The sequence below is a fragment of the Callithrix jacchus genome, chromosome 13 (genome assembly GCF_049354715.1).
Source record: "Callithrix jacchus isolate 240 chromosome 13, calJac240_pri, whole genome shotgun sequence".
Lineage (NCBI taxonomy): Eukaryota > Metazoa > Chordata > Mammalia > Primates > Cebidae > Callithrix > Callithrix jacchus.
Window position 1 is genome coordinate 44236069 of NC_133514.1, and position 23294 is coordinate 44259362.

General features: G+C 43.1%; 1 protein-coding gene across 2 annotated transcripts; it reads right to left on the minus strand.

Moving 5' to 3' along the window:
- Window positions 1-2434: 2434 nt before the first annotated feature.
- On the minus strand, window positions 2435-21953 carry AP3M2 (adaptor related protein complex 3 subunit mu 2). 2 transcript variants are annotated; one of them, XM_002756998.4, is made up of 9 exons: window positions 21911-21953; window positions 20046-20387; window positions 16623-16794; window positions 11415-11552; window positions 8465-8550; window positions 8048-8181; window positions 6205-6412; window positions 5765-5909; window positions 2435-4613 (listed from the first exon to the last, which is right to left on the minus strand). In XM_002756998.4, the coding sequence occupies exons 2-9, from the start codon at window positions 20316-20318 to the stop codon at window positions 4513-4515; spliced, it is 1257 nt and encodes a 418-aa protein (XP_002757044.1). In that variant the 5' UTR covers window positions 20319-20387; window positions 21911-21953; the 3' UTR covers window positions 2435-4512. The 2 variants fall into 2 exon arrangements, with proteins under 2 accessions (XP_002757044.1, XP_008977644.1); XM_008979396.4 differs by having other exon boundaries at window positions 21749-21953.
- Window positions 21954-23294: the final 1341 nt, after the last annotated feature.

The following is a 23294-nucleotide window of genomic DNA, read 5'->3' on the forward strand; positions in this document are numbered from 1 at the left end:
AGTTTCGCTCTTGTTACCCAGGCTGGAGTGCAATGGCGCGATCTCGGCTCACTGCAACCTCCGCCTCCTGGGTTCAGGCAATTCTCCTGCCTCAGCCTCCTGAGTAGCTGGGATTACAGGCACGCGCCACCATGCCCAGCTAATTTTTTGTATTTTTAGTAGAGACGGGGTTTCACCATGTTGACCAGGATGGTCTCGATCTCTCGTGATCCACCCGCCTCGGCCTCCCAAAGTGCTGGGATTACAGGCTTGAGCCACCGCGCCCGGCCTGTTCTACAATCTTTAGACAGATTGTGTATCTCAGCCATTTCAGAAAAATATCATTTGAGGTCAGGCACGGTGGCTCACGCCTGTAATCCCGATACTTTAGGAAGCTGAGGTGGGTGGAGATGAGGCCTGGAGTTCAAGACCAGCCTGAGACATGGCGAAACCACATCTTTACTAAAAATATAAAAGTTAGCCGAGTGTGGTGGTGCAGGCCTGTGGTCTCAGCTACTCAGGACACTAAGGCAGGAGAATTGCTTGGGCCTGGGAGGCAGAGGTTGCAATGGGCCAAGATTGTGTCACTACACTCCAGCCTGGGCAACAGAGCAAGGCTGTCTCAAAAAAAGAAAAGAAAAATACTGAGGGCCAGTAAGATGGAACCCCCAGGCACTGAATTTCTGGCAGAAATTCTGGTTTCAACCCCTCCCCTCTTCTTCATGGTCAGTGAAATGAACTGAGGCAGTGAGGCCCCTGGGAATGAAAATGTGAGGTTAAAAGACCCCAGCATTCCTCCCACGCAGTCTTGAAACCACAGACTAGATGGAGACAATTGCTCAGAAGAGGCTCCTGACTGAGAGACAGGACAGAGTCCCAGCCCAGTGAGGCAGATACTAAAACATGCTCAAAGAACAACATATCATTACCCGGAATAGGTGTCATGGAAATTAAATATCATCTCCTCATTATTCCCAGCTGGTTAATAAAACAAATCGATGGTAACAGTCCTGGAGAACAAGAAAGACCTGTGCAACTCTTCTTACTGGGAGAAGGCCTAGAGGAACTCGCATGGTGACACTGTACCCTCCCAGAGCCCCAGTCCCATCTGTTTATCAAAAAGTGTACGAACTTTTGGTTCCACCTAACTTCAAAAGCCAAAGACTCATACAATCCTCAGTACTTAGGATCTTGGAGGGTGTTTAAGAGTTTGAAAGTAAATTTTCTTTTATTTATTTTATTTTGAGATGGAGTCTCACTCTTTTTGCCCAGACTGGAGTACAGTGGTGTGATCTCGGCTCACTGCAATGCCCCGACTCCCAGGTTCAAGCCATTCTCCTGCCCCAGCCTCCTGAGTTGCTGGGATAACAGGTGCCCACCACCACGACTGGCTAATTTTTATATTTTTCAGTAGAGATGAGTTTCACCATGTTGGCCAGGCTGGTCAAATTTCCTTTTAAAAATTCTAACAATGGACAAGGCGTGGTGGCTCACACCTGTAATGCCAGCACTTTGGGAGGCTGAGGTGGGAGGATCATGAGGTCAGGAGTTCGAGATCAGCCTGGCCAATATAGTGAAACCCCGTCTCGACTAAAAATAAATAATAAATTAGCTGGGCATGGTGGCAGACGCCTGTAATGCTAGCGTTCTGAGGCAGGAGAGTCACTTGAACCTGGGAGGCGGAGGTTGTAGTGAGCAGAGATCGCGCCACTGGACACTAGCTCAGGCAACAATGCAAGACCCGTCTCAAAAAAAAAAAAATTCTAACAAAACAATGAGTATTGATGATACGGAGTCCCCACCTACTGGCCAGAGATAAAAGTACATGTATACAACCAACTTCCCGTCCCATCTTCAAGGTCAGAGCACAGGGGCACAGAAACAAGGTAGCAGGGGCAAAGAGGCAGTCACTGCTGGCTGAGAGGAAGATGGGGTGGGGCACTAGCAGGCCCTGAACACTCAAGGGAGTATGCACGAGTTTTAAGATCTTTTCACGGTCATGAGATGTTTACAGAAAATCGTTACAGGTGTGGCATAACAATTGGCTCCCAGTGCCTTATCTTGTATGAAGCCTCTCCTGGAATAAAGACATTGAGTGCCACAACACCCTGTTTCACGCCTAAATTAACAGAGCAAGGGAAGCAGGTTAAGAGAATGGGGAAAGTGCTAAGCATCTGCAGCTTCAATGGTTTTGTCTTTTACACTCTGGTGAAAAATAACTAGATGGATCTGGACCTTACTTCTCAGAACCCTAAAAATGACATTAATATCAGCATCCGCTATTTTCCAGATGCGACTAGAGAATCTGGAATCAAAACACATGCTTCAGGTCTGCTGGCTGGACAGAAACAGCAAGATCCTCCTGAGTTGCTGAGTTCCTTACTCAGTTTCTCCTAAGATGTGAGTGGCATAGTATTATTATTAGTCCTGGTAACAAATCACTGAGGACATAGAGGACTGGTGAAACTCAACTTTATTAAACTCAAACATTGAAGCTACTTCTGCACGTTAAACACACATGGAACCGAACAGCTCGATGGAGACACCCTGTACTTATGCTGACACCACAGGGATGGTAACGGCAATGCCCGCTGCACTCCACGGCCTGCTGCACGTGACAGGGCAGTCACTTCATCTGTGCTTACACCTGCAGGTACCTTACTCTAGAAACACTCTATTTCTTCTTAGGCACTGCCCTTGAAACAGGCTGAGTTCTAGAGGAAATAAAACAGCTGCACTTACAAACCTAAAAATATTCAGGGACCAAGATTAGTTGTTCTGTGACCCAGGAAACCTTAGAATCCTGTAGGTCCCTCAGGAAAAGTGCTTCCAAGGACTTGGGAATCCACAGGCAGAAATGCTTCTCTTTCCGGGGTCGGTGTATATGTCACTCCAGGACAAATTGCAGAGTTATGTGTGGATAGCACAGTTTATCCCATAGGGAAATCGCAAAGCAACACAACTCTGCAGCAAAACTAATCCCAAAGTCAGAAGAGAAAACTAGCAAAAACTTTGCACAAGTATTAGAGAAAAATTCTAGGGTGTGGAGAGCTAGGGTCTTCCTTTTTCTCCACACACGAAGCAGAGCACAGTATCATTTCTTAAGCTATAATTAAACAAAAAGCCTTTGAATAAATATTTAAATAGTAATAGACACACTGAACTAGGACAAAAATGACCCACTGGGAAAGAAAACCTGAGGTATTCCTTTAGTTGCCATGTTTCTTAAACTGGGTTGCTTACACCTATGATCAACACAGTCCTTCTTCCTACTGATTTTATTCAGATTAAGAGGAAATGTTTTGTCTCAGAATGAAAAGGGACTGGTGGATATTAATGAATACATGATCGAGTACAAAACAAGACTGTGAAGAAATAATTTTACCAGGCAGTTTCAAGGATCAACCACGCCCTTGACGGTAAGCTTTCTCTTTTCCCAGGGAGACAGATGGAAAAGTTTCCAATGGGAAGGTTAGGGTCCGGTACCAGTCCAGCACTGACAAGTAACCATATGAGCTCACTCACAGCTGTGCCCATCTTCATGGGAAATGAGTCGGCCCCCTCTACTCCACTATGAGGACACACAAACCCTGACTGCACTGGGATTACAGGATTGGCTTCTCTGAAACTCTCCTACTTTTCAAAAATCTTGTGGAAGGATCAGGTAACAGGAAAATGGCTGGTGAACTCTGCAAAAGGAAGGGAGTAGAACTGTTGTGGGTGAGAAAAGAGGCATCTTAGGCAGCCATCATGGGAAGAAGACGGGTCACCTTCTCACTGAAGATAAGACACCAAGTGCTGATGGCCGGCAACAGGCAGTGTCTGAAAACCAGTTTGATACCATGATGGTCTTCGAGGGAAAATCTGATTCCATTGGGGTTTGCATGTCAATTGTGGACTCAAATTTAAGAAGTTTCCAGTCTGTTTCCAGAAGTACAAGTGTTTTCTACATATGAGTAGAGGAATCAGAAAGAAACCAACTCAACTCTTTCCTTCCCATCCCTCCTTAAGGTAGAGTCTGACTGCTTTTCTTGCCAATCTTTCACTTAAGTGTCTCCTCGTAACTCCTTTACTTCTATGTCCTCTTTCTTCTTCTTCACAGATCAGACCCGTAACTGGCCTTTCCTTGACTAACATTCATTTTCTTCCCATCCTTCTTTCTAATCTTTCTACCTTAAAAATCCAACAAAGAAGAATTTCATTGGCTTTAGATAATTAAAGCCTAGCAAGCTAACAAATGCTGGTCTTTCCTATAGAAACCATGTTTAAAATGGCTACATAAGCACCAAGCATCCTACCCTCATCACACACCTCGTCCTTGAGAACTGGTGTTGCTGTGTTTCAGTTCTGCCCAGTTCTCCCTGGTGACCTTTTCCTCCCTTGATTAGTTCCATGGCACTGAAGGCTAAGGAAAAAAGGGAGCGGGTGAGTCCAGGAGGGGACGGACCTAGGAGACAGGCTGGTATTTTTTTACTTTTAGACAAGTAAGAAATGAAAAAGTGTGCAAGACGATTCCCTCTGCAAACGCTCCCTTCAGGTTCGAACTTGGAACTTTCCCGCTTTGGTCATGTATTTTATACCCTTAAAGGGTTTGTACTTTTCTCCATACATATCCAGACGATTCACCTTGAGTCCTAGAAAGGAGGGAGACAGGGAAAATAAGACATGAGGATTATTCAAAACGAGCAGGCCGCGTAACTGTTTCCATTCACTTCAATACACCAAGGTCAGTGGGATGGGCATCTCTGTGACAGGGAACCACTATGCAGAGCAGATGGATTCTCCAGTCTTGGGACAGACACTGACAGCAAAAAAAGGCTCCAACAGAAAAGCTACCTATGAGAAGACCTGTCCCTGAAGTGGAAAGGGCACAAAGTGATGTGCAGACTGAAATGAAGATAAGGAAAAAATTAGACCGCTGCATGATTTTTCTCAAATTATTGGATGGAATAAATGAATTCATAACAAAACAAATGAATAGTGAAGTAAATTATAACTAAAGGAATTAACATCAAAAGTAATGAATTAATAGATGAATATTTCCTAAGTATTCTCACTAGCCTAAGCCAAAAATATTTTATACCATATAGAGCTTTATTGTTTTAAGATGGAAGAGTTTATAATTTAAATGAATTTCAATTACATAAATTGTATAAGGCCTGTTTGTAGAGAAAAACAGAAACTCCAAAGCTAAAATCATCTCATTTCCACATCAGAGTTGTTCTAAGGATTAAAAAAGAAAACATATGAAAAGAGCTTAAAACACTGCCTGGTACATAGTAAATGTCCCCAAAGTGGTAACTGATTTCTATTGTGCTATAGTCGGCACAGACTATAACGAACTGACCTAGAGGCCCAGTGGTTCCAAAATAGAAATAAGAGCAAATATGAAAGTCTTCTGAAATTAGGAGAAAGGAGTGGAAATTCCTCTTTTCAGGTATAGCTGAGAATACACACGCATTCTCATACTGAAAACCTTGGGAACCTGAAATGAACAACCCTAGGATGATTCAAAAAGGCTGGTGAACAGTTCTGTCTATCAATACTGTTTCTTTCTCAGTGTGTCTTAGGCGCTTTTATTCAGGTCACTTATGCCAACTTCAAAGTAAGGGTTGTAAATTTTCCCCAGAAATGTGCCAGAAAAGATGTTACTAACGATTGTATATCAGGTAATGAAACTAAACCTTGTAAACAGGAAGCCCAGAATGTTTTCCTGCTGTCTGCGCCATGTGGGAGAAAGCCGTTTTTGTTCCCTTTGGAGCCTCTTGAGCTCTGGGTCACTTACCAGAAATGGCCAGCTGCTGTATCTTAAACTGCAGGTTAATTGTGGGGTTTTCATCTGGTTTGGAAGCTCCAGCCTGAAGACTCATGGTCCCCTTCAAACTTGGTAGCTTTTGTGGATTTATTTTTCCTACATCCCAAGATAGCATCTTCAAAGAAAATAAAAATGGAGAAGTTGTCTTTCCAAAAAACAGTTACAGCAGAATCCTGCATTTGAGGTGGCCGAGATCTCATCTCAGGACACCTTTTCAAAATATTATAAGCTACCTCTGGGTAGCTTTCCATTGAGAATCCTACGTGTTACTTTAAGTTATCTCACAGAAGAAAACAAGTTCCCTTCGATTCATCTCGCCTTCTAAACAAGGTCTAGAGTCTACACAGAGAGAGCCTGCAGACTGGTTTGTGCTTAACATCAGCAATTCAAGATGTCCTACCCATTCCTACCTTTGTGACTGGGTCAAATGTGTGAGTCCCCTGCGATGGAGTGAGGCTCATGTTCAGGACCCCCTTGGGCATCTGGCTGGTGACAGTCACTCCCTCGATGGTCTTCCCCATTGTCTGCTTGGGTCCCACCGTTATTTCAAAGCGTCCAAAAGAACTACTGTCCCGGAAACTGATGTTATGTTTGACATACACTGGGATTGCAACCAGACTGGAACGGAGAGACAAAGAGCCATTTCATTTGTGCACTGGGAAAATAGCAGTGTTTCCTCCTTCCACATGATACTCTTTCTGCCCTGTTGGTAGCTTCTTCTCCCTTAACTATGTCCTTACTTTTTATCTGAAAAAATAAACAGAAAAAAACCCCAGTAATCTATTTTTTTCTTTTTGAAAAGCTAAGATACTGTCTAGTAAGTAAACTAACCTTTCTGATGACTCTGAATAATATAAACAAAATCAAAGAGTATACTACTATGAGAAAGGCATAATGTACAAAAATGTATGTCACTATGTCTGTTTTTAACTTGTAACATATGACCAATCATCATTTGCACTGGGGAGAATAAGATTCATAGCTCACGGATCTTTTATATATATATATATTAAATATATATATATATATTTTTTTTTTTAGAGAGAGAGTCTGGCTCTGCTACCCGGTTGGAGTGTAGTGGCATGATCATAGCTAACTGCAGCCTCAGCCTACAGGGCTCAAGTGATCTTCCTACATCTACCTCCTGAGTAGCTGGAACCACAGGCAGAGAACACCACACCCAGCTAATCTTTATATTTTTTTCTGTATAGACCGTGTTTGGCCATGTTGCCCATGTTGATCTTGAACTCTTGGGATCGTGATCCACCTGTCTCTATACACTTTTTTTAGGATGCTTTCATCTGAGCACATCTGACCTCATCTGGTCCTTACAAAAATCCCATAAGGTAAAGTAGGCTGTCATGATTTGACAGAAGAAAAGGACTCAGAGAAGTCACAGAATATTCCTGAAGTAATAACAGTTCCTAACATTTATTGAGTACTTCCTGTCTGCCAGTCACTATGCTAAATGGTTTCTATCCATTTAACCCCCACTGTGTTTAATCCTCCCAATAAGTATGAAGTAGATACTGCTACTGTAACTATGCAGTAGGTACTGATTTTATACTGAATGTCCTTAAGTATCTTGCCCAAGGTTCTAAGTACTGAAGATGGGGTTTAAGTCCAGGGAGTGTGACTCCAGAGGCTCTGACCTCAAACACTCAGATATTTTCCCAAATGATTTATTCCATGAGAAGGGAATTGTGACTCTGGGGTCTCCTGACTCTCTTCTGTCTGTATGCCTTATGCTATACAACACTGCTTCCAAAACCCTTTAGATTCCAAATTAAAGAGAATGTTCAAGACCAAAAATCACTGAATTTTCTGCTTTTTCACAGCATAACTTAATGCTTCTTTTAGATGAGGGGTATTGAACACAGCAGACTCTGATTTGAGAAAATAATGTTTCTCAAATCAGAACACAATCAGATTCTGATTTGAAAAAATAATGTTCTTGTTTAGACATGTGACAACAAAAATAACAGCAAACTTAATGAGCACTTCGTGTTAAGCACTATTCAGATTCTCTTATTCAATCCTCAGAACAAAGCACTTTATTATTTTCAGTTTACAAATGAGATAACAGATAGAGAGAGGTTAAGCAACTTACCTGAGGTTACCCAATTAGTAACCACAGAAGCTGGAATGTGAACCCAGGTAACTTTAGAGCCTGAGTTCCTAATCACTACAGATACAGTTTCCACTACACATACATACACAGATTCCATTCTTAAAATTATAAGAGCTGCTTACTTCTGTGCACTGACATGGTAAGAGAGCAGGCGGAAGTTTCCATCAGGAGGGATGAAGGAGAGGATGCGCTCAGATTCCCAGCGCTTGAAACGAACACAAGGATGGAAGCTGACGTCATCCAGCAACCTAGGGTTCTACAGTCACCAGGAGAGGAGAAGCAAGAAGTGGGAATTAAACAGCCACGGTGCTTTCAGGAAAGCAATTTAAAAGCTGTTTTTTTAATTAAAATACCACACACACACACACACACACACACACACACACACAGAAATCATGTAGTACTTCTAGAAATTCAAGCCTGATACAAGCTTCGTGGCTGTCCTAAATATTTCTTCTTGTTCTATTCCATTCCCACTACTCTGTCTTTCCAGTAGCATTTCATTTCTCAAGAACTCAATCTCCAGCCCAGGATTTTACCATGAAGGAAAGCGTAAGGTCTGGCATGCCAGTCAGCTTGACACAGGCATCAATCACCCCCTGGATCTCAGCAGTAATTGTCGAGCCTGAGACAGGAATAAGACAAAAAGAGCACAGATTACTGAATACTTCTCTGTCCTTCTCAACAAACTTACTTCATCCCTCCTTCTTTTCCTCTTACCTTCCCCTTACTCTCTCTCTCCCTTTCTTTCTTTCTGTCTAACCATCCAATTCATTTATACAATCCATCTATCCATCATTCTGAACACTTATCAACTGCATATCAAGTATGAGACACTATGATGAGGTAATGGTAATAAAAAGATTAATGAGGTAGTTCCTAACCAAAAGGAGTTTTCAGTCTAGTATCAGAATTAAACAGAGCATCATTATTTCAGCCAACCGTTGAGAAAATTTCCTATCAGAAACTGTTCTCCCTAAGGTCACCAATGAGCTCTGCTGCTAAAGTGAGTGGTCACTCCTGGTCTCTATCCTACAGGGCCTCTCTGTAGCATGTGTCACTGTCTATCACTTCCGCCCTCCGTCCTAACCTTTCCTGGTGTCCTCCTATTTTCCCAGCTCCTCTTCCTCGATGTCTTCAGCAGGTTTTCTTTCTTTGCACTTCCCTTAGATGCTTTTTCAGTTCTGAATGTCTATTTTCTTTAACTCTCGTACTTCCTAAGGCTTCCATGATCATTTGTGGCCTATTATTACCTATTCCTTTTCAAGTTCAGCCCCATTCCTGCCTAATAGATCTCTCCACTTGGATGTCACTGAGGCACATGTCAGAAGTGAGTCCATTCTCTCATGCCCTGGACCTGCTGCTCCCATTTCCACATCTGTGTGACAGTACCATCTATCCCACTGCCTAAGCCAGAAATACAGGTGCATCCTGATGACGTCCACTTCCTCCACCCGTGTCCAGTCAATGATCAGCTCCTCTCTTTTCTAGGACTCACCTCTCTCTGGTCTGTGCATTTCTCTATCCTCATTGCACTATGGACATCTATGCTTTGGGCCTGGACTTCAGCAGCAGCCTCCTAGCTGCTCCCTGCCTTCACGCCTGCCCCACTTCAGGCCATTCTCCACACAACAGCTGGACTAATCACTCTAAACTACAAGTCTCATCAAGTCACTCCCCAACTTAAAATTCTTTAATCACTCAAAACTGCCCTCCTTAAAGTGGCAGGCAAGGTTCTTCATGATCTGGCCATATATATTTTACTCTTTCATTGAGATAAAACAGTAAAATGTAAAAATCTTAACATGTACAGCTCAATGATTTTTTAAATATATGCACATTTATGCAAATACTGGCTACACCAAGAAACATTTTCAGCAACCAAGCACTCCCTCTTACCATCCCAGGTAATCCACATCCCCAGAATTCTGACTTCCATTACCTTAGACTAAATTGCATCTGTTTTCAAACTTCATATACATGTAATCCCACTGTCTATAATCTTACACATCTGACTTTTTGCTCAATATTGTGATGTTTGTGCATAATTTGCTTCCAAATCCACATATCTTAATAATTTCATTTCACACCGATGAAGCATAAACCCTCCCATGTCTCCGTTACGCTTTCTTCAGGGGTGGGTACCTCTCTCATATACTCCACCTTTTTAACTTCCTTTCTCCCTCACTAGATTTAACTAAGCTTTCTGCAGCCACAGACTATGTCTTACTCATCATCAAGTGCCAACTATCTAGCACTTTGCTATGACGCAAGTTTTCAATAAACATTTGTTAAATGAATAAGTTCACTAATGTGAAGAGAACTTTTTACAAATTTTTTTTTTTTTGAGATGGAGTGCAGTGGTACAATCTCAGCTCACTGCAACCTCCGCCTCCCGGGGTCAAGCAATTCTCCTGCCTCAGCCTTCTGAGTAGCTGGGATTACAGGTACAAGCCACCATGCCTGCCAATTTCTGTATTTTTAGTAAGACGGGGTTTCACCATGTTGGTCAGGCTAGTCTTGAACTCCTGACCTTGTGATCCACCTGACTTGGCCTCCCAAAGTGCTGGGATTACAGGCGCGAGCCACCGCACCCTGCCCTTTTTTTTTTTTTTCAACTAAAGACAGGGTCTCACTATGTTGTCCAGGCTAGAGTGCAGTTGTTATTCACAGGTATAACAACAGCTCACTGCAGTCTCCTACTACTGGGGTTAAGTGATCCTCCCACCTCAGCCTCCCAATAGTTGAAACTATAGGTGCATACCACCAGCACTGACTTCTACAAATTCCAAAGCTCTAGGACTTCTAGTCATTTTTACCTAATTCAGAACACATAAAAAAGAAGGCTCCCTGAATTTTGTGATTACAACTTTAGTTCTGCCATCAGAACTGGGAGTCAAATACTTTCAAGAAGGAAATCTTATCAATAAGAAATTAATTTTTTATTTCTTTTTTTTTTTTTTGAGACAGGATCTTGCGGTTGACCAGGCTGGAGTGCAGTGGCATGATCAGGGCTTACTGCAACCTCAACTTCACAGGCTCAAGCAATCCTCCCACCTCAGCCCCATGCAAAGCTGGGAATACAGGTATGCACCACTATGCTCAGCTAATTTTTTTCACTTTTTGTAGAGACGGGGACTCACTATGCCGCTCAGTGTCTCATTATGTTGTTCAGGCTCAAGCAATCTTCCCACCTCGGCTTCCCAAAGTGCTGGGATTACAGGCATGAATCACTGCATCTGGCCTGTTACTTCTCTTTTTTATTCAAGCGGTTAAGACCAATAAAGCAAGTAAATGTATGAAATAAACCCTGGTCTGCATTGTAATATTAAAGTCCACTTCCAATACCCAGCACAGTGCCTGACACAAAGTAGGCACCTAATTAAAGTGGATAACCTTGAATGGAGATTAATTCTGAAACTACAAGCATTATATGAAAGAGGCCCCTTTCTATTTTCATATTTCTGAGAACATATTAAAAGCACCTACCTGATTTATCAATAATGGCATCAATCTCTTCAATCACATCAAAATAGGCCTCATTGTTGGTGTATTTCACCCCAGTCCGTCGCCAAGGCACCACTGACAGCTGCCCAGTGGGAAGTTGGTCACCCACATTGGTGCTTCCTAAGACAATTAAAATTACTGTATTTTAAAAGCAATTTGACTCTAGAAACCACAGAACACTTCCCTAGATGTTTCTATGCTCCCATTATTCATGTGTTTAATTGAATAATTTTTCAAACAAAAGGTGAGAGTTTTCCCAACTTCCATATAGGGCAACCTAGTCTATTTTTAAAACCCCTTGTTGTCATCTGGTCTGCCTCTTCAAGCAGAATAAAGGTTTAAGAAAAAGTCCCCTGAGAAACAGACATCATATTTTGGTTTTGAAAGTAACCTGAACTTAGTATCTCAGATTCCACAATAGCTTGCAGCTTAAATAATGTATTGGCTTTCAGCAGAGTTGGTAATCTACATATTGATATAAACATTTCATGGGTAAAAACAGTATTTGGGCCTGAGGTAGGTTCTTAGGTACATTTATGGGAGATATTAAAATGTATATATCAACATGATCTGTCTCACTCCTAAGCTCCAATACTAAAACTTAGGAAAACACAAATTTGATCTCTGTCTTCAAGAATTAGAGACCAATTTCTTCACTTGTTTTTTTCCTTTACAGGCATAAAATTTTTAAAAAATTCAAAAGGATAAAATAAATTAGTTTGAATTATATTTCCTTCTTCCATTACCTGGATTGTTTTATTTTTTTTCTCTCTTTAAAAAAAATTTTTTTTTTTTTGAGACAGTCTTGCTGTGTTGACCAGGCTGGAGTGCAGTGGTGCGATTTCAGCTCGCTACAACCTCTGCCTCCCAGGTTCAAGCAATTCTCCTACCTCAGACTCCCAAGTAGCTGGGACTACAGGCACATGCTACCACACCTGGATAATTTTTGTATTTTTAGTAGAGAAGGGGTTTCACCATGTTGGCCAGGTTCGTCTTGAACTCCTAACCTTATGATCCACCTGCCTCAACCTCCCAAAGTGCTGGGATTACAGGTGTGAGCCACCACACCTGACTAAAAAGATCATTTTAAGAGATAGGTCTTCCTATGGAGCCCATGCTGGAGTGCAGTGATTATTCACAGGCACAGTCATAACTCACTGCAGCCTAGACCTCCTGGGCTCAGGTGGTCCTCCCACCTTAGCCTCCAGAGTAGCAGGGACCAGAGGCATGTGCCACTATGCCTGGCTAAGTTCTGTATTTTTTATAAAGACAGGGTTTCACCATGTTGCCCAGGTTGGTTTTGTACTCCTGTGCTCAAGTGATCCTCCTGTCTTGGCCTCTCAAAGTGTTGGGATTATAGGTGTGAGCCAATGTGTCAGGCCCATTTTGGCTTTTCAAAAGTGGTTCTCAGATTCCCCTTTTCTAGATTAAGGTGAGATACAGGCTTAACTAACTTCATAATATTCATAAATGATTCAGGTACTAACAACGTTTTTATGGCTTAAAATAAACTCAGAATATTGAAGAAACCACCAAATTTGTCTTCTTAAAAAGAGGAACTAAGTATTCAAATGTATCATCAAGATATAATAATCAGAGCAGTCTAGGGAAAAGGCAGGAAAACCTAAAAACAGACCAAGAATCAATAAGACAGGACAAGACAGAAATGTCATTCTAAAACAGGGAAAAGGGACAATTATACAATGGTGCTAGAAAAACTATTTTGAAGAGATAAACATTACTGTATATCCAGATAATTTTTTTTCTTTTTTTTTTAAGATGGAGTTTCGCTCTTATTGCCCAGGGCAGAGTGCAACGGTGCAATCTCGGCTCACTGCAACCTTTGCCTCCCAGGTTCAAGCAATCCTCCTGCCTCAGCCTCCCAAGTAGCTGAGATTACAGGCGCCTGCCACCATGCCTGGCTAATTTTTGTATTTTTGGTAGAGACAGGGTTTCACCACGTTGGCCAGGTTGATCTTGAACTCCTGACCTCAGGTATCTGCCTGCCTTGGCCTCCCAAAGTGCTGGGATTACAGGCGTGAGCCACTGTGCCTGGTAACCAAGATAATTTTCAAATGGATTAAAGAATTAAATCCAAAAATAAAATAATAAACAAACTAGAAGAGAAGTTTTTAAAAAAGGATTTACCCTTCTCTCTCATCAAAAAGAAATTCTATTTAGTCTAATAATTATAAAGCTTGCATTTAATTCCTTAACCTACCTGGAATTTATTTTGTGCATACTGTGAAGTGGAGGGACTTAATTTTTTCCATATTGAAGCTGACTGTCCCAGTACAATATAGTTAACAACTGCCCCCGGTCCACTGATTTGATAAATGACCACATCTATCTACACCAAATTCCTATAAAAGCAAGGGTCTGTTTCTGGACTATTTTATCCCAATAATCTGTCTGTCTGCTACTGGACAAATACCAAATTTTTAAAACTACCCAAACTTGGCTGGGCACAATGGCACACGCCTGTAATCCCAAGACTTTGGGAGGCCAAGGTGGGTGGATCATGAGGTCAGGAGTTCGAGATCAGCCTGACCAACATGGTGAAACCCCATCTCTTCTACAAATAGAAATTAGCTAGGCGTGGTGGTGCACAACTGTAATCCCAGCTACTCAGGAGGCTAAAGCAGGAGAATCACTTTAATCCGGGAGGCAGAGGTTGCAGTGAGCCAAGATTACGCCACAGCACTTAGCCTGGGTGACAGAGCAAGACTCCACCTCAAAAAAAAAAACAAAAAAAAAACCACTACTCAAACTTCATACAAGTTGAGTAATTTTATCTGAAATGTTCAGGACCAGAAGTGCTTCAAATTTTGGACTGTTTTAAATTTTGGAATATTTGGATTATACCAGTTAAGCACTCCAAATCCAAAAATCTGAAATCCTCCAGTGAGCATTACCTCTGAGTGTCATGTCACTGCTCAAAAAGTTTTGGATTGTAGAGCATTCTGGATTTTGGATTTGGGATGTTCAACCTGTAATGTATTTTCTATCTGGCAGGATACATTTTATCTTTCTTCTTTTTAAAAAAATTATTTTCAAAACTTTCTTTGCTCTTGTAGTATGTCTTCTGCATGAGTATTTGTCTTGTGTACTACATAAACTTGTCTTGATATTTGACAGGGCAAATCCTCCCAACAACTCCTTTGTAATTTTTTTTCAAAACTGTCCCGGCTATGGCACTATTTATACTTTTTTAAATGTATTTTTCAATCAGTTTGTAAAATTCCATGAAAATGCTTGTTTATGCATTAAACAAGACCCAAAATGTAAAACCTTAATGAAACAGAATGATTAAATTTGATTAAATCAAAACATTTAAAATATGACTAAACACCAGAACAAAGTTAAATTACAAATGACAGTTTGTAAAAAAAATTCTGTAATACAGTATTCAAAAGACATAAAAGAGGTTATTTTAAATCCATATGAAAAAAGAAAAACATGTCAATAACCAAAAAATGAGGCCGGGTGCGGTGGCTCACGCCTATAATCCCAGCACTGGGAGGCCGAGGCGGGTGGATCACAAGGTCAAGAGATCGAGACCATCCAGGTCAACATGGTGAAACCCCGTCTCTACTAAAAATACAAAAATTAGCTGGGCATGGTGGCGCGCGCCTGTAGTCCCAGCTACTCGGGAGGCTGAGGCAGGAGAATTGCTTGAACCCGGGAGGCGGAGGTTGCGGTGAGATGAGATCCAGCCTGGGTAACAAGAGTGAAACTCCATCTAAAAAAAAAAAAAAAACAAAAAATGAACAAAATACATGAAATGGTAATTTATAATAAAGGAAAAACAGTCAATAGATATTTGAAAAGATTTTAGTCTCCTTAATAACAAAAAATGACTGTGTAAATACAAGATATTAATAAACTATCATATCACAATTTCTAAAAAATTATTAATGATAATAATAGGGTTGACTACAGTATATTGAAATTGCTACTGAAAGTATAAATTGGCCTAAATTTTCTGGAGGGCAATGCATTATAGTCCTTAAAAATGTACACACCCCTTGACACAGCATTGCTACTTCTAGTACTTAAAAGAAATCATCCCAGATGTGCACCAAGATTCAAGTATAAGAATGGTAATCCTTGTTATTTAAAAGAACAAAAAAATCAGTAATATCATAAATAAGGATTCAATAAATAACTTAGGGTCCACTCCACATAGAAGAAAACTATAAATAATTAAAAATGAAGGCCAGGTGAGGTGGCTCCCACCTGTAATACCAGAACTTTTGGAGGCTGAGGTGGTTGGATCACTTGAGGTCAGGAGTTCAAGACCAACACGGCCAATATGATGAAACCCCATCTGTACTAGAAAATACAAAAATTAGCTGGGCATGGTGGCGTGTGCCTATAGTCCCAGCTACTCGGGAGGCTGAGGCAGGAGAATCGCTTGAGCCCAGGTGGAGGTTATAGTGAGCCAAGATCGTGCCACTGCATTCCAGCCTAGGTGACAGAGCAAGACTCTATCTCAAAAAAAAGAAAAACAAAAGGTAGAAGATATCGTCATGGGATAATGTTCATAAAGTATCATACATTAAAAATGTGGTGGGATTAAGAGTGATTTTTATATTCTTTGTGCTTTTATATACTTCTTTAAGTTTCTACAATAATCATGCATTTCTTCTGTAATCAGAAAAATTTATAAAAAACACTTCATTTTGTCATTAAAATCACGGTATTTTCCACAAAGCAAAAATATTATTTCAGGTTGTACTCAGTCTACAAGAGTGCCCAGGCGCGGTGGCTCATGCCTATAATTCTGACACTTTGGGAGGATGAGGCAGGCAGATCCTCTAAGGTCAGGAGTTCAAGACCAGCTGGTCAACATAGTGAAACCCCATCTCTACTAAAAATACAAAAATTAGTTGGGTGTGGTGGCGCATGCCTGTAATCCCAGGTACTCGGGAGGCTAAGGCAGGTGAATCACTTCAACCCAGAGTGCGGTGGTTGCATGAGCCAAGATGGCGCCGCACTGCACTCCAGCCTGGGTGACAGAGCAAGAGACCGTCTCAAAAGAAAAAAAAAAATCTACAAAGAGCAAAATTAATGCACTAGGACATCTGAGATCCCAAAAGACAAACACTCAAAACAATGTGCAACACTGGACTAAGCCACTCAGGCTGTAGGATGGCTGCTCTCTATCGGTTGCCCCCTCCGCCATACCTGTGATGGTGTTGACAACCGTTCGAAGGATAGTGGGAGGCTTTATGAGTTCTTTAAGAATGTTCGACTCAGTAGCCAACGGAAAACCATTGTCAAGCATCTCTTCCAATACCTCATAAACCACAACCACATTGTCTTTGATCACTGGCTCTGAACAGACTCCAAAATAATCCTGATGGAGACAGAATACACACATTCATCACTCAGATACTGTAAAAATAAATAAATAAAAGAATGTGCCTACAGAGAATGAGGATCTGGCCTGTCCATGTGTTTTTGGGGTATTCTTCTACAGTGAGGGAATGCAGCATAACCACCATCCTCTTAGGCAGTCTGTTTGGTGGAGAGCACTAGGCTGGCTTTTGGTACTACTGTCATTACTACAAACAACGGGAACTTACTTAATCTCTTGGGTTAATTTCCTTAACTTGATAAAATACACAGAATACAAAATTGAATCTTCTTATATGTGCTTATGAACAAGAATTTGAAAGAATTATACAAAATAATACTTGATATAACACAGAAGAGTCCATGAAAATCTTTACCCCTACTGCTGTGCTATTTCTTAACACTGATGCAGTGAGTAAGAGTTGAGAGAGGAAAAAAACGAAATGAGGGGGACCAGCTAGCACACCTGAAAATTCTTTTCAATCATTCTTAAAAAAGATGCTAGGATTCTAAGAACACTATCCTTTTATTTAAAGGATGCTAAATTATCCGGATTGTGGGAAAAGCGCTGGATTTCAAACCAGAAGACCTGGATTATAATTTTGTCATTTGTTAGATTAAGTCATGTTAACTAATTTGGATCTTGATCCTTTAACAGAATAATCAGGTCTGTAAGAACTAGGCATGACTAATTAAGCACTAACGCTCATGAATGTACTTTGTAAACTATAAAGCACTACAAAATGGAATGTGTGATAATTATTTAGAAAGAAATGTTTGTGGCCATTCAACGTTCCTTCTAGCAATGTCAGTATGTCTTTTACAGGGCCTCTGAAAAGGTCACGAAACCCTCTTGAACTCATAGAATGAAGGAAAATTTACGCCTTTTAAGAAAGTCCATTCCGTTCATGAACAGCTCTGATCATTCCAAAGTTCACTCTTTTGCCAAACTGAAATTTGTCTCCCAGCTGCTTTACAAAGCAAGTGTACATAAGTACCTTGCAATTATTTGAAAACTACGAGTTTTCACTTCAGTTTTTTCTTCTCAGGGCCACACTTCCAAGACACTTCCACTATTCATGGTAAGGTATGGTTTCCAGGTTGTTTTACCATCTTTCCATTTCTTTGACATCCAAAACTGAACAGACTCTACTAGAGTCTAAATTACATTAGATAACATCATTTATCCATGAAATTCCAACACCTGGGTCACCTAAGAGTTAGGAATGTATTCCTAAAACAAAAAGATTCTCTCTTTATAAGAGGAAAATTCTCATTCTGAATGAGAATTTAAAAGAAGAAAAAGTCACACATTTCCTTCCCAAGAGTGACTTAATTTTTAAAAATAAAACACTTCACTCGGGTTTATAAACCAGGCGTCATGTGAACTAAGCAGCTGGAAAGGCGCCTCACAATATGAACAAGTGCTGCAGACGGCAAGCCTGCAATTCTCTAGCAGAGCCGCTCCTGTCACATTCAGGTCCTGGAAAAATCATGCTGCCGGAGAGGAGAGGACGCACATTGGAGAAGACACGAGAATCAGAATATGTCTACTGGCTTTTAACAACTGCTTCAAAAATGACAAGCTCTGAAGTCTCAGACTTCCAAATTAGCAACTTTACTTTGTTTTCCCAAATTCCTCTGTGGTTTCAACTAGATCAAACAACTCTTCTCACTTCCTGTCTTGTAATAAGTTACATAATACTAGTGTGGCCATATGAAGCAGCTGTCAGTTTCACCAGTGGGACTATTAATCTTAGAATGGGTGAAGTATCACATGTGGAAATCATAAAAAGGCCCAGTTAAAGTGGTTTAGGATCACAACTCCTGGGTTCTTCTGGTTCTTCCACATACCAGGGCTTACCATACTTGGTTTTCACTGTGCAAAGGGTCCAGTATGCTGCATGAGAACTGAAATTCCAGAATACCAGTACTATCAGAGAGTATTTGCAGGGAAAAACATAAAACCTATTTTAATTCTCTTGGGAAGGGAAGTTGTTCTAGATGTGGTGCAGATATCAGTACCAGAGAAAGGACTGTTTGACTTGCTTTTCAACTTTTATCATAATGTGTGGGTCCTCAGTCTTGTCTCTAATTCCACAATTCCAGTATTCATATGACTCATTCCAGACCTCATATGACACAGACATTAAGCCAAAGGGCCCTTGCTTCTCATTTGAGTTATGCAAATAACCACAACAGTCAGAAGCTGAGTGGTTCCGTTGGGAGAGGGTTCTTCTGTGTGAATCAGCGTTGGCGCCGTCTAAACTCCTGTGCTGCAAGTGGTGGTATCAGTCCTGGTATCACTGATACCAGGACACCGCTTAGACACCCTTAGACACCGCTCCCTAAGTTCTTAAAATCTATTCCTGAAGAAAAAAGCTTAAAATGAAAACTGTGCCTCATAAAATGACTCATTAAATTCTCACGGGCACATGATGTTTCCCAATTTCATCTTTGCAAGGAGAGCTCATCAGCAGCACTCTCGTGCCATTAAGAACCACCCAAACCTGAGAAGCAGTACAGGTTCATGAATTACTCCTGCCTGGGACAGTTAAATTAAGCATTCCTTAGCTTTTTCTACTTTTTCTTTTCTATAACTTTACACAATCACTTTCTGATACAACTCAAAGCAACATAGGTTACAATGGTTAGCATCAAGACCACCAGGCAAAAACAATCTAAACTCCAATTTATGAGCAAAAAGTAGAACCAGAAACAGAAAAGCTATATAAAGACATCGCAAATAGGGTGGCTTTCCCATGCAGCAGGTTCAAAAACATTACAATTGTCATTTCGTATGCAGCCAATTCAATAAACAGAAACCAGAATCTTATTAGATGGGAGAGGAAGTGAGTAATACCAGAGTTTTGATTTTTTTTTTAAGTTTCTTTTTTGAGAGAGTCTTGCTCTGTCACCCAGGCTGAAGCGCAGTGGCACGATCTCGGTTCACTGCAACTGCCACCTCCTGGGTTCAAGCAATTCTCCTGCCTCAGCCTCCTGAGTAGCTGGAATTACAGGCACAGGCTTGTTTTAGTAGAGACGGGGTTTCATCATGCTGGCCGTGCTGGTATCGAACTCCTTCCCTTGTGATCCCCCCGCCTCAGCCTCCCAAAATGCTGGGATTACAGGCATGAGCGACCACACCCGGACAGATTTTTTGTTTTTCTTAATGGAATATTTATACAATGGAAATAGGACTATAAAGACACTTCACAGTTTACATATATTAACTTTCCCACATTCACGAACCTGAAATGTGTCCACCACTCGGTGAAGAAACTCAATGACAAACAGAGGGGGGACCTCCGTCTGGATAACAGCTACAAAAAAGATCTTGTGGCGGTAAACACTTAAGAGATAGTGGTGAGGGGTAGGGATAACTGGAGGCACATTTTCTGCCTCAGTAGCTCTCTCTTGAGCCTCGAAAAAGTAATCACAAACAGAACGGCTGACCACGCTTTTCCAGTGTTTCTCCAGGAAAATGTCTCCAGAGGAGTTGATCAAGAAAAGACTATGGATCATGGTGGTGACTGTCAGTGACAGAAGAAAGCCTTTTTCAGTCTGAAAGCCTCAGGATGTAAATTTCCAACTCTAAAAACAAAAGTAGCAATATTCAGTTCCATTCAACCAAAACACCCTCCCCATCTTTTCCAACAGTCCAAGACTTCCCCATCTTTCAAGACCAGGCCCAATCTTCCCCTCCTGCATGAGTATGAAGATAGCCCTCCCTTGAATTCCAAAGGATAATGGAATCTGTCAATCATATACTCCCAGTTACCTTTACTCTCCCCCGAATTGCATCCATTTAAAATTCTACTTAATCTTTGGGTGCCTCCTGAACCGAACTGCAAGCTCCTTGAAGAAAAGGACCGTGCCTCATGTTTTGTGTTGCCTGACTGCAACATAATCAGTGTTCTTTGAAGACGGCTTCGAAGAACACTGAATTTGATGTTGGTTTTGCCCACAGCTCACACATAAACAAGAAATATGCAGCTTAATACGATAGCCACTAGCCAAATGGGACCTAGGAGCACTTGAAAGATGGCTGGTACGAACTGAGATGTGCTGTAAGTGTAAGACACACGACAAATTTGGAAGGCTTTGTATGAAAAAAAAGAATTTCAAACATCAATAATTTAATAGTGATTATATGCTGTAATATTTGGGATATACTAGGTTAAATAAAATATATTAAAATGAATTTAACCTGTTTTATTATTTTAAGGTAGTTTCCAGAACATGTACAATTATAAATGTGATTCTCTTTCTATTTCTGCCGGACAGAACTGGTCCTTGGGGGGGTCTTTAATTCATCCAATCAGACCTATTCTCTGAGCACTCCTTAAGCACTTGTTAATACAGAAAGACATTGGGGGCCTTTAAAAAGATCCCTCTGGGCTCCCGGCTGTGATCCCAGCGCTTGTGGAGGCCTCCACCGGCAGATCGCTGGAGCCCAAGAGTTCGAGACCAGCTTAGGAAATACAGCGAGACCCCGCCTCGATAAAAAGAGATTCCCCTGGGGGCAGACACCCCAAGTCCCTCTGGCGGCTGCATCTCTTCGGGCCAGTCGCCAGGATGTGACCATTCCGCGAACCGGCGCCGGTGGTCAAAACGCAAGAGGCCTGCGGTGCCCAGCGCTCCGGGGCGAGCTCAATACCTCTGCCGGGACGAGACAGCGGGAGGAAGGGACAGCCGGGCAGCGGGGGATACAAGGAAGAAGAGGCGGCCCAGGCCGGCGGTCTCTGCGCTGGCCCTAGCCCACAACCGGCAGCGACTGAGGCCCCGGGGCGAGGGCAGGCAGGGGCCGGGCTGAAGGGGCGCGCGCGTTCCGAGGTACAAGCGCAGGGGCGCCGGACCGCGCCAGCGAGCGCACGTGCGCTGTCATGGCAACAGTGTCCCCTCCTCCCGCTGCCGCGGGACCCCCTCACCTAGCCCTGAACCCGGCCCCTCACCTCTCCCCGCCGCGTCCAGCAGTCCTGAGAAACCGCCAGGCAGCATCCGGAGACCACGTCCCCCGCCCGGCGCATCTCAGCCCCGACCATCCCGCGCCCGCGCCCCGCCCGCGCCCCCGCCCCAGCCCCCGCCCCAGGCCGGGGGTCGACCGCAAGCCTCACCAAGCCTAGCTGCTCGCAGCGCCCAACGCTTCAAGGCGCGGACAGGCCCCGCTCCGCCCACCGCGCACGCTGAGGCAGCCGCTCGCCCGCTGATAGGCCGGCCCGAGGGCTATGCGACCGCTCCGCCCACGATCCCCTCCTGAAGGCCGCTGATTGGGCGACCGGTAGCCGCTCCTCCCCCTCTGGTTGAGCGCTGTTGGCAGCTCTCCGTGTTATCGGACTCGAGGCCCCTGATTGGCCCTGTTGAGGCACCAGTCATCTCCGATTGGTGCAGCTCTACAGCCTCGAGCCCTGATTGAAGGTCGAGGACAGTGCGAGCCGTTCGGCCCCAGTCATCCAATCGCAAAGGGTTGGGGCAGCCGCGGCTGCGGCTCGCGTGATTGCGGAGTGCGCCTGGAGGGGGCGCTGGAGTGTGTGTGCCGGGGAGGGGTGGCTTGCGGCCACGAGTTGCTGACAGCGCCTAGCGGGTGTTAAATCCTGAGGGTGGCGGCTACCCTCCAACTCCATGGACGCCTATGGGAAGAGCGGCCTTCTCTGCTGTGTACCGGGCCCTGAGTCAAGTTGGCGAGACTGGCAGTGGCGCCACTGGCGCCGAGCCGTGGACCCCGACTCTGGCGGGGCCGCGGCAGGGCGCCCACCCTCCGGAATCTCAGATCCCAGCCGGGGAGTGAGGGGCTGGGCGGGCCTCTCCACCTATTTGGAGACCCCAGTCGGGACTTGGATACGCTTTTGAGTGGTCTCTGTCGTGGTGTGGAGTGGAAATCAGGACCAGGGGCCGCCCCCGTGACACTAGCAGTCAGGCCCGAATGCGGTGAGGCGTCATCGGCCTTGGACCCGGCGGTGGGGGCTGGTGACAGTGGCGACGTCGCCGATGAGGTGTTCGCCATCCCTGGCTTTAGTATTCACTTTGGTGAAATGGAGTGTGGTTGGCCGCTCCTCCACCACAAGCCCTTTGTTGAGGTGGTGCGGTGGGTTCTCTCCGCGCTTGCTAAGGGCAAATAAGTTGACTGATTTTGAACTAAAGAGAAAAGCCAGAAGCAAAATGGCAAAATGATGTGACGCTGGGTGGGCTTAGGGACGCTAGTGCCAGAGGAATTGGCTTGAACTTGCTCCAACACTTACAACCTCGGTGACCGTGAGAAGGAACTTTACCTCCTGCTTACTTCTCAAATAAGGATGCGAATAGTACCTCCCTCCTAGAGTTGTGAGAATTGAATTGAAAAGTGCTAGCAATAGTTATGCTCTAAGGAACAACGTGGGATACTATAACACGTGGTAATGTGTGTCAAAGGTGAAGAAATGCAGTCACTGCTGTGAGCGTTTCTCATTCATTCCCTGAATTAACATTTGCTGAAAACCCCCGCGTATTGTCCTGTGCTGGGTG